Source organism: Aotus nancymaae, unplaced genomic scaffold, assembly GCF_030222135.1.
Source record: "Aotus nancymaae isolate 86718 unplaced genomic scaffold, 86718_ANA_hifiasm-v0.15.2.pri h1tg000058l, whole genome shotgun sequence".
Taxonomy (NCBI): domain Eukaryota; kingdom Metazoa; phylum Chordata; class Mammalia; order Primates; family Aotidae; genus Aotus; species Aotus nancymaae.
The window spans coordinates 37393073-37410422 of record NW_026988472.1 but is presented as its reverse complement, the minus strand read 5'-3'; the positions used below and the strand labels follow the sequence as shown (position 1 = coordinate 37410422).

Below are 17350 nucleotides of genomic sequence, written 5' to 3'. Positions count from 1 at the left end.
ACCTTTTAATTATTGATGTAGAGATGATTGGATATAATTATTAAAACTTTATGAATAAGAAAAGTGGAAAATACAGGATACTACAAAATAGAAGGAGAAAATTTATGTAAATTATATTTTATCACTCTTCTCGCTCCAGTTATTATTGAAGTATCTCATTAGAAAACTACTTTCTATTGTATAATGTATATCAAATATAATAAGTTAATAACATACCAATAATTAATTTCCAACTGTAACTTTTATTTTTCCACAGAATATGTAGTATGGGTTTTTGTAGGGAGTGAGAGATGTTCTTTCTTAGGAATATTGAATTACCACGCTGCATTTTGAGTCTCATAGGCAATTCATTTAGCAAGTAGTTATTTAATTGAGTATAGGCTTCTTCAGACAAACTTTAGAAACCAGAATGTTCAGATAGTAATTTCTTACCAGTTTAAAGATAGCATCTGTCTTCATGGATTTATTTCTGGGGCATGTGGCAGTTTTAATTTGATAGAGTAATTTTTTATATAAACGAGGTTATAATGTACTTGAAAATTCTCCAATTGCTTCACTTTCTTTTCTGATGCTGTCTTTTTCTTAGGGTATGTATATTAAATCTACATATGATGGCCTCCATGTAATTACTGGAACCACAGAAAATGTAAGTATTTTAGTCTTTCAAATTTTTATGTGTGTTTTTCTGTTTTATTGCTAACAACTTACATATCTCACATGATTGAGGCTAACAGCTAAGGATAAGGACATAAACAGATAGTATATACAGTTTAAAAGAGATACTGAGTTAGTAGCATTGGTTCTGTTCGAATTTAATTTTTTTTGTTGTTTAGAATAGCTATTTACTTAACGTAAATCAGGTGTTTTCAGCCAGAGATTTGTCTATGTTCTGATTCATGACAAGTTATTGTGACATCTGAAAGAATTCATTTCCATCTGTCAAATGATTTGGTTATTTTAAGAAACTAAACTCATGTGAGAAATAAATTCAGGTAAGTCAGGTTTTCTGAATACTTCCAGTATAATTCAGCTTAATTCAGTGGAGGGGCAGCATGGTATAGCTGAGTGGTTTTCACAGTGTTATTCTTGGACAGCAGCATTAGCCTCCCTTGACAACTTGATGTATATGCAGACTGTCAGGCCCCACCCTAGACCTACTAAATCAGAAATTCTGGAGACCAGCCTATTTCTTAGTAAGAGATTCTATTTTAACAAGTGATTCTGAGGCATAGTTGCGAACCACCATAAGCAGTGGGTCAGAAGTCCACATGCCTACGTCCTACAACCAGTTCTGCATCTTAATGGCAGTGTAATTTTGGGCAAGACATTTAACCTCTCATTGCTTCAGTTTCTTTGACTATAATTGGAAACAAATTATCTTCACTACATACCTCACTAGGTTGTAATGAAAATTAAATAAGCTCAGAGAAGCCATGCTGTAGAGAATTATCTGTGTTACGGAGAGAGAAGTATGAAGTGATCATGCTGGATATTATTAACATTATCAGTGTGATAGAGTTGAACAGCATAATACATCATTGTTCTTGCATTTGGTTATTTCAAATTTCCATTCTATTCTTACATAAGCAGATACTGAGCTTTGAATGAATTATTTTTTTTCTTTTAGACATTTTGACAATTAAATGTTTACGCTGTGCTTCTTTAAAGAAGACTTAGATGGAATTAGTTTAATCTCAAATTATTATTGATCGGAACATTTTACCAGCATTTAATTTTTAAAAATCACCATTCTCTTCATCTAATTCACCTATTACTTTAATCACTTACTGATATTTTGCCCTGCTTCTGTTGGTTTCCTGCGAAAGGTGAAACACATAATATATATTTGCAGTTGGATTACAGCAGCAGCTTCACATTTGGTATTAAATATAAGCATCGTAAGGGATCAAGAATATCAGTAACATCCATATTATGAAGATTTTAACAATTTTAAATGCAGTTAAGATGCTACAAACTATACTCTTGTCATTGATTGTCCATTCTGATGTATATATTCGTTCATCTATTCATTTGTTCATTTAACAAACCTCTGCTTCACGTCTGCTACATTTCAGACATGGTGCTAGGTATTAGAAGAATCTTAAACTAGCTTGGTGCCACCAAGGTATGGAGAGCATATGGGGGTTTATCTTTATAAACAGTAGTGTAATTTGCATGGATGGACAAAGGGAAGAATAGTAAATGCTGCCAAGTGAAATCAGAGAAGGAATCACAGAAATGGTTATTTTGAACTGTATCTTGAATAATTGGTAGGAATGGATCTCCCTATATTGTCGGGGGTCTGTTAAAAAATGTTGAGGACTATGCCTTGCTCATATTAGTAATGTTTGATAAATAGATAAGTGATCAAAAGAAAGATTGAGTCTGGGAGTAGTTCAGATATGAACCATATATTAATAGTTCATCTTCTGATTTTTTTTCTTAAAAATATTTAAGTATTTTTGGTAACCTCAGTCATTTATAATTAGGAGAGCTATATTGAGTCTTAGTAAAGCTGCTCACTAGAGTGGATAAGTTATTTTACTTTGCTGTGCCCTAGTTTCTTAGTTTTCTTATATGTGAAATGAGGGGTTTGAACAAAATCCTATCTCTAGGATCTCTTTTAAAACTAAAAGTCTATAATTTATATGACTTCTTTACTTACCTGTGCAAAATATTGTTTCAGTTTCTTTGAGTTTTGTGTACTATCATTTTCTTCTCCATAATGAGTTGAGCCATTTGCTTGATATGTTTTCCATACTTTTAAAAAAAAAGATCAGTTGGGAACCAAATACCACAGGAACCAATTATAGTTACAAATATATTAATGATTAACAATCTTTTCAGAATTGTTACATGGTACTTGTCTGACTTAGTATATGTCCCCCTCCTAAAGGTGCTGTGAGATAAACATGTTATATTATTGTTATAACGCCATTCTTAGAGTTTGTATTGTAGATTAATCTATACCCTTAATAATGTACTTGTGTTATTACTTCAGCAACTAGAACTCCCTGGTATGGTGTCTTATCTTGAATTATAGCCTATGACAACTAATTTTATTGTGAATTTTGAAAATGTGTTGAATGAAGGTTAGCATTGTTTCAAGACTTATATGTTTTCATAATAATTGGAAATGAATAAAAAATAAACTAACTGGAAATCACTTTTAAATTATGTCCTACTCCAGGGTCTCAAAAGTAGCATTTTACTTTGCAGATTATATTATCGTATTATTCTTTAGCTTTCAGTGGTTAATAATGAATAGTATCACAGCATTTACGGTTGTGTTTGAAAGATAAACAAACACTTTTTTTATATTGACAAATACATTCTTACAAAAATATATTTTCTATATATTCAAAAGTTCAAAACCATATTAAAATGCATGTAATCTATAATTAGTAGCTAACAGAAGAAAATGTAGTATTTTAATTTCATTACTCAGACCTACAATAGAAAATTTCTATCTTAAATCTCATTTTAATTTCATAAAAATTCCTTAAAACTTGTCAGTATTAGCTTACCAAGTTGTTTTTTTTTGTTGTTTGTTTGTTTGTTTTTGTTTTAAATCCCTTATGGGAATAAAGGGAAAAAGTGATAGTTTGTTACATTCTATAAAAATATTGCCATTTTAGTTCATTTAGTTTGGTTTTATTGTCCAGTGTATTACATTATATGTAACAAGAAGTAGCATCCTCTTATAACTAGACATTTAGAATGTTATGTAATATGATTTGAACTAATTGCTGTCCATCTTTTATTTTGCTAGATTATTCAGAATTGGTGTTGTTGATGAAGTAAATTAGCAGTTTAATTATCAAAGCTTTGATGCTGATCACATTCATGTACTGGAAAATATCGATTTGCTGAAGTTAGTGTTAATTGTTTATATTAGATGAAAAAGATCAAAATACAAAAAGATATAATTTTTTAAAATGTAGTTTTGAAGCAGTTACCCACTAGAGCCTAGGAGAGTTGCCTGTATAAAATTTACAAAGGTTAATACCAATTATCATTTTTTCATAATGCTCTCAGAAATGTGTTATTCTTTTATAAAAACTATCTGTATATTATTTTGCATTTCTGTTTGTTGTCATTAGCTATGCAAAAAATGCAAACTAATTTTTATTAATTTTTTCTTTATGTATTAGTTTAACTCACTCAAAAGATAAAAACAATGTATTAAATACTAGTAACCATTTTATTAGTTTAATTCCTTGAAAATTTTAATTAATTTTTAAATCTAATTTATGGAGATGAACTTTTTGTAGTGTTTCCAGAGAGAGGAACTGACTGATAAAATTTATACTCTTTATCATTTCTTTTATGTTGAATTCAGTCACCTGCAGATCGGTGCAAGAAAATCCATGCTGGGGATGAAGTCATTCAAGTTAATCATCAGACTGTGGTATGTATAATTACCTTAACAGTCAATGGGAGGAACTAATTTTGATTTGTTAAGGCTTTAGAAGAATGCCAGTGAAATGAAATTCCTGTTTACAATATATTGAACAGCCTTTTGAAAAAATAATTGAATATTTATTCTTCTTAATTATTTGATGGAATGTAAAGCATTGTTTTAAAAGAACATGAAGTGTATTGGTGGTTGAGGTTAGAAATACATTTCTATATGGACAAGTACTGGATAATCGTACATATTCCATGAGCTTGAATAACAATTTTGGAATAGTAATTAAAGTGACAGTGTGTATAAATTCAACTTTTCTTGGTACAACTTTTAAAAGTTTAACTTTATAAATTATTGAAATACCTAATAGATGTTTTATAACAGCATACATGCATTTATCTACTTTAACATTGATTTGTTCATTAAAGTGTCTGGTGGTTTTGAGGGGAGTATTTTAAATGTTTATCTTTAAAAATTTTAAAATTTTTAGTAGCTGAATTAGCTTTTTTTCCTAAACGAGGACAACAGTTTAGTTTTAGAAAATGTTCTTGCCCTATGAACCTCACAAATCCCTTTGTTATCTACCCTTAAAAATCTGCAGTAGGCACAGAATCCCACTGTCATTATAACAGTGGGATTCTGTAACTACTGTAGATTTTTAAGGGTTATTTTTCTTAATCTTATATTTAGAAAATGAAAATTATATGCTTTTCATTTTGGACTATTTTCTATGTCTCAGTTAATTCACTTTGTTCCACTCTCTCTGCCAAAATAAAGTGTATTTGTTATCTTAAAAAGTTAAAATAATCTAAAATTATTATCATAACTCTGATTTGAAAAAAATGCAGATTTTTTATTAGTATTCTACTCCTATCTCACTAACTCATCAGAGTGAGTAATTATTTCCTATTACGCAATTTAACTAAATTTGCTTTTGTATGTCCTAGTGATGGAAGAAATTTTGTGAAAAGCCTGATTTTTCTCAGTGATTCTAATCATAAGGCAAATGACATTTCAATTTTGGTTTTGAATAATTTGAGAAGTTTGTAATATTTTGGAAAGGTTCCTAAACACTGATAATTAAAGCCATGATGTCTCTTCAGTAAGTTCATTATCTAAGTGAAGTAAAAGTCTGTAAAAGTTTTCAAAATTAAATGCGTGGGTGTACCTCTGACACTGAATAATAGTGTTGGTAGTAGACAAAGCCTTTCCACACTATGACAGTTTTGATGGCTTTCTTTTCTGATTACTAGAAACTGTACAAAGTGGTTGTACTGACCGAAGTTTCATGTCCCATAGATGAGGATTTGGACAGTGGGATAAAGCAGCTGCTTCAGTAGACTAGCAGCTTTTTCCTCTTCTAATGTTCATGCTGCTTCCATTTCTGCAATGTGACCTTAACAAACATGACATCTGTTGAATAATTTCAGCATGCATTTCCAGATGGTCAACTCTAAGAAGATAGAAATTAGTATCTAATAAAAATAAACTTATTTAAAGGATCTCATTTGTACATCAAAGATACTGATGTTTATAAAATGAATATGAAAGCCTTTAAAAGTCTACAAATAAACTAATAAAATCTATGTGGATTGGTGACCTTTAAATACACCTAGAATGTGTAAATGCATCTTTATATCACAGGAATATTCTAAAATATTGAAAACTACACAGAATGATGTTTGGGGAAACTTGGTTCCAGCTCTTGCTCTGAAATTGACTTATGGCTTTAAGTGAGTCATGGTAACTGTGCGTCTATTTACCTTTTTATAAGGATAATAACCATAGCTAATACTTATTGTGTTCTTACAGTGTGCCAAGCGTCATGTTCAGTATTTTACATATTTTATTTCATTTAGTCCATACAATCCTGCAAATAAGGTATATGTAGAAATTGAGACTCAGAATAATGATTCAGCTCACCCAAAACTCAAAGCTGTTTGACTCTAAGGCCCATGTTCTTACTTCAATTTTATTATACTGCCTCCCAAAACTCAAAAATTATGTAACTGTCCAACAAAAGAGGACGAATCCTAGGCAAATTTCAGGATTCAATGAAAGATTAAGTAGGATCAAGGGTAAGAGAAGAAGAAAGAAAGTAAGAATTTATATAACTGGGCGAGTCAGCTGAACTGAAATAGGGTTAAAATTTAACTTTACTGCCACTTCCTCACTCTGCTTCTTTCACTCAGGTAAGTAAGATATGTAAAACACCTATCATAATGCCAGGCACACATTAGGAGCTCAGTAACAATTAACTTTCCTACCTCCGTTCTTCTCTTTTACCTGCTACAACAGTTGGACCAATTGGAATCCTCTTTCTTGGCAGACTGCTACTACAGCCAACAAATTGATTTTGGGATATAATAGAGACAGGATAATATGTTGAATTTCATGAAAGTAGCCTTGTTTAATAATGTGATCGGTTGCCAGATTTTTTTGTGTGTGTTCAAGTAGAGGCATATTTGGGCAAAATGGATGCATTTCACTAAATGTAGCTGACTCTGCCCTCTTTCTTGCTGTTGCCTGTATTGTGATCTGTACAGTGCTTTTCATCTCTTATTAGACAATATACAGAGGTGGTGAAATAGAAATTCTTTTAATTGAAACAAGTATAAATTATTTATAGTCCACAATTATCCCTTCTCTCTCTACATTACCATAGGGTATGCTTATGATATGATAGTCACATTAAAGTATGGCCTAATAAATTTGAAATACATAATTAATATTCTCTAATCCATTAATTGACTAGAATAGTGAGATTGCCAGTATTGTTCTATACCAATTTAGACTCAATAACGAAAAGAACAATGTTAAATCTTAAATATTTTGGATGATTCTAACCTAGTTAGTATCTGTCTATAATTCTAAAATTTCTTATGACTATAGATAGTAATGTGAAATATAAAATCTGATATTTTTTCTTTACTTAAGATAAAAAATTATTTTAAATATTTCCCTAAGAGTCTGAGAAAGTTGAATAAATCAGATTAATTCAAATACTATTTTTTTAATTGCTAGTATGGTCTATCTTCAAGATGTCTAATTAGATGTCTATGTTTCTAGTTTGCTCCTTTTTTTAAAAAAAGTACTTTCTTATATGAAATGGAACTGGAAGTTTTATGTCCTTTTTCTTGTTGCTATATTCTTTATTATAAGTGGGTTTTAAATTTTTCAAACCAACATACTTCTGTGGCTGAGAAACTGTGGCTGCCAGGTAGGAAGAAGAAAAAATTATGAACATCCAAGCAAAGCAGACTGAGTCTTATTACATGTCTTCCCACGTCTTCCCCACCATTGAAGACCCAACTCCTCAAAGGCTGCTGGAATCTCCCAAGATTTTTTCTACTTCATCTTCCACTACATCCCTCTCTCTGGGAGATACCTCGGCATAGTTTGAAGCAGCAACTTTGCCCTCATGATGCACTTTTAACACATTTTTTAAGCTGATAAAACTATTTATAGTTATTAAAAATATTGGGGCATATTTATAATCTGTTCAATTTCATGTTAATACTGTTTTTGGTGTGCAAGGTTTCTAAAGATTCTATCCATACTAAAAACAGTCTCTTAGGAATATCACTCGAAAGCATATATGATGGTTGAATCTATTAATAACATTTGGAAATTTTTCCTCTTATTTTGTGTAAATATTAAAACATATTCACTGTTATTTTGAAAGGTATTCTGGAGCCTGACAACTACATTATGGCAAGAAATGGTTCAATAGATGAGGCTATAAAGGATACTGGAATGGAAAATAACCAGGTTGGGATAGTCAAGAAGATAGACTGCAGCAAATAGGATATTCTACATTTATTAGTGAGAGATGGAAGATAAGTACTATAAGCTAGTGGTTTTTGTTACCCCCAAAATGGTAAACATTGTTGAGAAAGCCTAGGGATGGCAGAGAGGGTGGGAGGAGGGAACAGATTAAAGGACTATCTTGAAACTTCATCTAACTTCATTTATGTGTCTCCCTTACTGTCACTCTTGTATCTCGTTTTGGACTCTGTCCTCACTCTGTTGTTCCTTCAACCCCAGAACAACAGGAGAATATTGTTCAAAGGAGAAGCCAACATAATCAGAATGGATGGACAGTGTGGTAACTCCTTAAAGTTCATCTCTCCTTTTCCCTCCCTCTCACTTTACCTCATTCCCTGGACTTCAGCAGAAATGAATGAGTCATTGAGTGGAAACAATACCATGATGTTGTCTAACAGCAGATGTGCTTTCACTTTTTAAATTTGCTAAATTGTTGTCTTTATTTTTTTGTTTTCTTCTAATTCCATTTTATTTTCTTTAGCATTCTCATCTCTTCTCATTTAACTATTTCTCCTCTACTCTTCATCTCATTAAGTTTTCTTTATTCTTGCCTATTTTCTTCCGTGCTGCTTTCTCAAAGGAGAAAGTGTTTATCATATAATTCCATATACCTAAGATATTGAAAACTGAGACCACAAGGGGCAGTGTTTCTGGTGTACCCCACATCTTATTCCTGTAAACACACATTTTGCTGGACTACAGAGATTAATTATGTTAGCATGATATTTAACGATTGCCTAATAAATAATGGGTTCTTATAATAGTCTAAAATAACTATGTTCGGATTCTAAGAAATTGGTATTCTAAAATAGGACAAGTGAATCATTCTGTTTTGGAAGGGGGAAAAATTATGAAGAGACCTTTACCACAAATTAAAGGAAACAATGCGTCAATGATTTCAGTTACTCATAAGAATATTTTATTTCAGATTCTACCTTATATAGTAGTTTATGAGAACTTCATAGATTGTTTCTCTTTTATTTCACATTGAACATTATGGATTTGATGAGAATGTGTGGAAACTGGTTTTGAAGTGATACATATTGATATAAACTGTATTTTTATTTTTTACAGAGAAATCTATTTATTACTTTATCATTCAATATAATTCATAGTTTTGCTATTAAACTAAAATTTATTATCTTAAGTTCTTATATAAAGGAGATAAATCATATGATACCTCAATAATAGTTACTTCCTGTTAACCAATTTATTTTCTCTGCAGATCTCTGCATCCTGACTTGTTTCTTTCTAATTTGTGCAGTTCTTAAGGGCTTCACCAGAAGAGTAATTGCTTTTTTAAAATGATTACTGTTTCATTTTTATGAACAAACTTTATCTTTTAGTGTCAACATGTGGTTACTATGTTCTAGTTATTTTACATGGAATTTTTAGTTTCCTTATAAGTTTATTTTATATGTTTAAAATATATCTATTGGCTGAAGTTCTCACCTACTCTGGCTTATCAACTTATTAAGTGTGTGACTCATTCACAAATCAGTATCAACCTCATTCCCCCACTCCCCTTTTTTTAACCTCTTTCAGAAAAGCAAGAGTCTGCCAGTCACAATTGCCCAATCCACTTCCTTTTCATAGGAGTAGGCAATCAGTGGATAACTTTTAACTGCCTGATAAAAGATAATCATATGAAAGGGAAACACTGTAGAACCACCATATAATAAGAAATTCAATATAATTTCTTAATTCTATTGAATTAAGCATTAATCTTAAGTTCTTTTTGGGTTATTTAGCCGTAAGTCTCAAGGATAGGTTTCATCTACTAAATTAAAATTCTGATTGGCATGGTAGCTCAAATTGCAGGTAATATACCACTCCTTACTTTTATATTTCCTCTCACACTGTCCCTTCTACATCTTATTATTATCCTAATAATGGACAATAAAGGATTTAAAAGTTGGAAAAGTGGTATATAGAGTTCACCATGGTCCCATTTGTAGCTGACATTGAGTTCCCTTTTTTGTCTGGGTTGCTGGAGTTTTGGTAAAGTGATTTCTAAAGATAACTTCTACAGTGAAAATACTTACAGCCATTACAGAAGGTTTTTTTTACTAAAAATTCTATTAATAAAGATTTAGGATGATGCTTTTAGCTATATATATACACACATATATGTCCTTTAGTTGTGTGTTTTGATAAACATATACATATATTGTAGTATTTGCTAATACTTTCAAATAAGCATATTTTTGTTACATGTCTGCTAGTAAATGACATTGTAAAAATCATTTATAGCAACTTTGTACATTTTTAAGCATATTACTTTTTGAATACTAGGAATTGAGTTGCTTTTAATTACTTTTGTTCCTGAATTAATTTTAAGCATGAATTTTTTATAAGTATAGATTTTCCCAAAAATTTCTATAAATGGGAGTTTTGACATTTTAGCTAAGGATGCTTCATTTTACCCTTTAGCTTTGGTGACTGGAAGTCTTTTCTTTTTATTTCAAGATACATATATTTCCAGTGTCTTTGTAAGCAGAATAGAAATGAAATATAGGAAGGAATGGCTGAAATTTAATAACTTAATAACCTATGCAAATATCTTCATTAAAAAATTAGTTAAAAGCCTGTATTGTGGCTGAGGGCAGTGGCTCATGCCTGTAATTCCAGCACTTTGGGAGGCCAAGGCAAGCCTCAAGATTGCTTGAGGCTACAAGTTCAAGACCAGCCTGAGCAACATAGCAAGACCACGTCTCTACAGAAAATTTTAAAAAATTAGCCAAGTGTGGCAGCATGTGTTGGTAGTTCAAGCTACTCAGGAGGCTGAGGCAGAAGGATCACTTGAGCCCAGAAGTTCAAGGTTGCAGAGTGCTATGATGTGCCACTGCACTCCAGCCTGGGCAACAGAGTGAGACCCTGTCTTAAAAAAGGAAAAACCTGTATTATTATTATTATTTTAAAATATGTTACCGCTTTTTCTGCAGTATGATCAGAGGTTTACATTACAGCTTTACCTTTCACTACAATGTGATTGTCTTCCTCCTTTTTTCTCTTTAGCAAAAGCTTTCAGACCCATTCAGTTTTATGTTTTGGTGAAGTAAAAGGACATTGTGAATAATGCTGAAATAAAAACAAAATTGGCTTTGATTTAGTTTTCTTTAGTGTATATGAATGAAAACCATGAAGCCTCTAAAACAAGCCTTTAGCCTTGAAAGACCACAACATTACCAAATGCCATATTGGAAGGGGAGAAGGGAAAAAGCTGTATGTTCAAGATGCTGAACTATACCTACAGCTTTAGAATCAGGTTATCACCAAAGTCAAGATGCCAACTATACAAAGTCCACAGTTAATTTAAGTGAAAGGTTAATGGAAGCAGTGCAAGTAGCAGGGTATGAAAAGTTACCACCTTTGTTGAAAACTGTGTGAGTGATTCATAAAACTTACATGAAAAATTAATATCAGTATTTTTATTCTTCCATGAACTTCATTATAATATCACTGCTTTCTTTCTCCCATGAACTTCATTATGAGTCAGTCAAGAAACTTTGATTTAGCTCTCAGAACTTCTTGATTATGGGGGAAAAAGATTCCAGGGGAGAAAAAGGTACTAGGTTCTTGTAGTGTTCGAGTTGGCTCTCTCTTACACTCCCTATCCATCTTTAGCTGCAAGAAACTATGTTATCTGTTAGTGCTTTATTTTTAAATACTGTATATTTATACATATTATATATTTATACATACACATTATATATGCACACATACTACATTCATAACTATGAAATTCACATGAAAATATTAAGTATTAAAACAAATAAATGTAAATTCAGATTTTGAGCAACTCACCATGGTCTAAGTTTTACATTAAAATTAAGCCATGTTAAAAAGCCAAATGCCTTGACATAATCTTATTTCACTGGACAAATGCCATTTAAAGTTCAGGAGGATGTGAGATGAAGAATGGCTCACTCAATGATTAAGATATAAAATTGCGGGCTTTTTTTGCTCTAATGAAAATAAAATCTTTCCCTTATTTCTTCTTTTTAAATATTTGTTCCTTTTATCTTTTCCCAAGATTCTCTCTCCTAATCGTGTTTATTAAAATATCAGTACTAAAATTTTATTTAAAATAAGTAAACTTTGGAACATTTCTAAATACTGAGTTACCTATTTAAGTTACTCTAAGTTAGGGTTAAAAATCACTTATTTTGCGTAGTTCCTTAACCACGGCATACACATTAGCTTATATTCCTTTGTACCTGAACCATGAGTAATTCTTTATTTCTATTCAGTGAATGAATAACTGTGAAAGAGCAAAATTAAGATATCTCCAAATGTAGCAAACTTTAATATCATAAGACTTTTTTATTAATATTTCATGGAAGAAAATTAGGTGAATGTGGATTTTGTAGATTGGTACTCATTACTTAATAGTTTTAGGATCTTTGAAAGACATTGTATGTCAAAATTCATTATTTCTGAAATGTTTATAATGGTATGCTATTTCCTTCACATAGATTGTTTTGCCGGAGAAAGAGGTAGTTATTGGTATAAAATGTTTAATTTATTAGGTACTTCACTATCTTTTTAGTAACACAAAGAAACAGAACATTATAATAAATATGTCAACACCAAAACATTTGGCAAAGACAGAGCGTCATTAACTGCAGCATGATGGCTTGTGTATTGAATTAAGTCTCTCCAGTGCTCTTAAAAAGAGCAGGAGGATGTTTGAGTTTAGCATCACTCATATTATCAGACATTCATATAGGCTTACTTCTAGTCTCTAAAATTTCCTTTGGGAAAAGGTATCATTTCTACATTACAACCTGTGAGTAATAGTGTGTGTATACACAAGAGTGTGTGTAAACATTGATAATGAATCTGTTTCTTTGTCTTGTGTAGGGTTATAACTTTGAAAATATTTTAAGAAATGTTCTATCTTCCTGCCTGTGGGTATAAAGATGCTCTCTTGCAACTTCAAATATAGCCATGAAAAAGGTAAAGAAGGTCTGGGTTGATAGGCTTAAATTCTTACCTTTATGTTTTTTTGTAACTGGCTACTTGGGACTAGAGAGTAGAAATTATATTCTCATATGTTAGTCAAATAATTCACCAGCTGTTATTTGGAAAGCAGACCTGGGCAAGTTCTAAAGGGGCCAGAGACAACTTCTTCCCTCTGTGTACTGAGGGGAAAAGAAGCCTATCATCTCTTCAGCACCAGCCCCAAAGCCTCTTGTGCACCTAATCCAGGCAACCAATTTTCCAGGACCTGCCCACTTATGTTGTCCTTCACAAAGGAACACCTGCTGTCTGCTTCAGCCTGATCAAAACAATTACAAGCCCCATCCACAAGAAAGCAGAACCTCTGGCTTTTAGCACTTGGAATTCCTTAATGACCTATTTGGGAAATTTTACTCCTGTTTGTGTGGTGCATAAAATACATTTTAATGTACATGTTGGGGATTATATATAAATTAGTAAGCTATATTACTTGCCATTGCTTGTAGACACTGACTTCTGCTACCTTGGATAATGAGGAAGATAATAGTAGTCCAGTGTATGTGAAAAACATTAGCTAATAATAAGATATTTTATGTAAAAATGCATATGATGGTTTTTTAAAGGTTCATTTTTAGCCCATGAAATTAATGTGAATGAATTACTCTTAAAATATTGATAACGCACTACAAAATATTTTTCTGGAAAAAACACCTTCATAACAGTGTTTATATAATACGTATGATAAAGTAAAATTTTTCTAGGACAAATAGAATCTATACCCACGGTTGCATTTCTTGTCTTATGACTTTAGGTCTGGAATATTCAAGATAGCAATATTATTTTTTTCAAAGGTTCATTTATAAGGAGAAAGTTTATTTGAAAATTTGGGGTACAGAATGTCTATTACAGCTTAATTATCAAGTATTTTACTTTTTTGGATGAGAGGTCATTTAATCTTTTATATGATAAATTTTTAAGTATATTACATTTAAAGGATATTTTAATACTATATCTTGGTTTTATGTACAAAACTAAACCCTCCTTTGGAGTTTCAAGGCCCTTTATTGTCTCTGAAACATTTGCATCATCATGTCACCATATCAGCTCACTAGTCAAGTTATACACTGTGCTGTGAGATTGACATGGGAAAAATATGGTGTCAGCTGTAACAAGAGGCTTTAGGATGGGTACTACATGTAAGATGAACCTTTATAGATAGGTAAGATTTTATAAGTGAGAAAAATTACGAGAGGGAAGAGTGCTTTTGCAGAGATATAGCTAAACAAAAAAGCACAGTGTTGGAGGGAAATGTATATTACTCAACCAACTCTTTTAATTACCAACTTTTTAAAAGCCTTTTATAATCATCTGAACTCTGTGTGTTTCTCCTGCCTCATTACTCCTTCCCTTGATCTGTCATCTACGTATACTGAACTACAGAAAGTTGCTCAACTAGTGATACTTTGCCTCAGAGCTTTGTTTACCCCTTCAACCTCCACATCTTCTTCACCTGTCCAACTCTTAAGGAATTTAGCTTAAACTTATTGGAAACCTTCCTTAGACCCTCAAGAATGGGGTAGGTACCCTGTTGGGGGCTCCTATTGTATGCTATATTCACCCTATTGAGGTACTTATCTTACTTTATTGTAAATGTTCCTTAATGAGGCACAGTCTGCTCTGCGTTCACCATTGTATTCATACTGCATGGAAGACACACAATAAATACTTATGAGTTATATCTAATGTTAAAACCATATGAAGCACCTAAACTGATGTAGACATGGGCAAGTAAGTCATTGCCTTCAAGGAGTTCATAATCTATTACGGAAGTTCTCAAATTGTGGTTCTTAGACCAGTAACATCAGCCTCACTTGGAAACTTGTATTAGGAAATTAGGCACTTTGGGAAGCCAAGGGTAGAAGGGAGGAATTCTCAGGCCCTACTCCAGAATGACTGGATCAAAAACTCTGGGGGTTAAAACTCAGCATTCTTTTAACAAGGCTTCAAGATGATTCTAACACATGCTAAAGTTTGAGAATCAGATTGAAGAAAAGTAATCCGAGAAAAAGCTATAATCAACCATATTGACAAAGAACCTGTTTGAGAATTGGTTATTGGTTCCTTAGTTGGGCCGTTGGAGAACTGTTAAAGGTTTGAATCATAGAAAACTTTTACACTTTAGCAGCATTTTGGAGCTGCAAAAGACTAGAAGCAGAAAGACAGGTTAGGATTCTGGTTTAAGTCTAGCGGTAGGTATCCAAGCCAGAACTAAGGCAGTGAGAAGAGGCATTAGTTGCCAGTATCTATTTGTTAGGACACATACATGGATTAAAAAGAGGAGAAAAGTCATAGGTGATTCCAAACTCCAAACTTTAGAGGATGATAGGGAACTTTGTTTTCTGGTGAATGAAAGTAAAGAAACAATGAGTTTGATTTTTAAACTGTTCTGTTCATGTGAGCTCCCAGTGGATATTCCAGGGAAGATACTGTGCTTTAGAATTGAAAAGACTTTAATGTAAGTTCTGGCTTCACTACTTACTATTTTTGTAATCTTGGCAGAGAAAACAATCTCTTTTTGCTTCAGTTTCTACACACGTAAATTGGGCTTAATAGTTCATCTCATTAGTCTTTTGTAAGAATGAAAATATTAATAAAAAGAATATAACATAGATGTGAAGAATCTAGCACAGTGAACTGTTGATGCTTGCAATTATTCAGTATCTATTAACGTGGATGAGCTAAACAGTTGAGAATATGACTAGAGTTCTTGATAGGAAGCAGGAATGGTAGAAAGATTTGGGAATCCTGCAGGAAGTTGTTAGTGAAAGCTTTTGAAAGAGAAGAGATTATTTTAAGAAGACAGCATGAAATATTGAAAAGGTGTGTAACACTTAGCGTAGAGGAAACAGGTACACTTTTTGGCAGGGAAGAGGAAGAAAAGATGGAAGACAGATAGGCAGAGATGTAACATGACCATGTTATTTTACTCAAGCTAATCTTTATCATTTATTCATGTCCCTACCCACTCTGTGTTTTAGAGTTGGAATATATTGTGACTGAAAGTTATCTAATCATTTGGCCCATGCAAGATATAGATACATCTCTTGATATTGGTCTATTTCACAAGTCAGCCAATTTCTTTTTTGGACATCTTTGACTATTAGAATATTTTTCTTCTCTGAATGAGGTGGCTCATGCCTATAATCCCAGCACTTTGGGAGTCCAAGATAGAAAGATTGCTTGAACCCAGGAGTTAGAGCCCAGCCCTGGCAACATAGTGATACCCCCATCTCTATAAAAATAAAAATTAGCCAGTCATAGTAGTGTGTACATGTAGTTCCAGATACTCTGGAGACTGAGGTGGGAAGATTGCTTGAGCCTGGGAGGTCAAGGCTGCAGTGAGCCATGGTGGTGCCACTGCACTCCAGCCTGGGCAACAGAATAAAACCCTGTCTCCAAAAATAAAAAGTTTTTCTTTAAGTTTTGTACCTTATTTAATTTCCTCCCATATTAGCAGCTTACACTCATATTAGTAACCACTAGGACCTCTACTTCTTTCAAAACTCTTTCTACTGCCTAGTACATACGTTCATTGCAGCCAGTGGAGAGTACTTTACAACCATTCTACATATTACTGTTATATCTTTACATGGTTTCTAATTTAAGCTTCACACACTGAATATTTTTAAACTGTAACCAGAAACTTAAATGAAAAAATGGAAAACTAACCTAGAAAAATGATTAACAGCTGAACACAGTGGCTGACACCTGTAATCCCAGCACTTTGGGAAGCCAAGGCGGGTGGATCACCTGAGGTCAGGAGTTTGAGACCAGACTGACCAACATGGAGAAACCCCATCTCTATTGGAAATACAAAATTAGCTGGGTGTGGTGGTGCCTGCCTGTAATCCCAGCTACTCAGGAGGCTGAGACAGGAGGATTGCTTGTACTCGGGAGGCGGAAGTTGCAGTGAGCTGCGATCGCGCCATTGCACTCCAGCCTGGGCATCAAGAGTTAAACTCCATCTCAAAAAAAAAAAAAAGAAAGAAAAATGATTAACACACATTTACGTATTTTCTATGGCTGAAGGTATGTTCAAATATCACAGAACGAGAGCTTGGAATTATTTTTACTAGAGCTCTAGCA

General features: G+C 32.7%; 1 protein-coding gene across 5 annotated transcripts in view; it reads left to right on the top strand.

The window, feature by feature from the left end:
* CNKSR2 (connector enhancer of kinase suppressor of Ras 2) overlaps window positions 1-17350 on the top strand; it is a 298887-nt gene that overhangs the window by 136159 nt on the left and 145378 nt on the right. For all 5 annotated transcript variants that reach the window (XM_021674795.2, XM_021674793.2, XM_021674792.2 and 2 more), the window contains exons 7-8: window positions 587-646; window positions 4343-4411. In XM_021674795.2, coding sequence (XP_021530470.1) covers window positions 587-646; window positions 4343-4411 — 129 coding nt within the window. The remainder of the gene's footprint in view (window positions 1-586; window positions 647-4342; window positions 4412-17350) is intronic.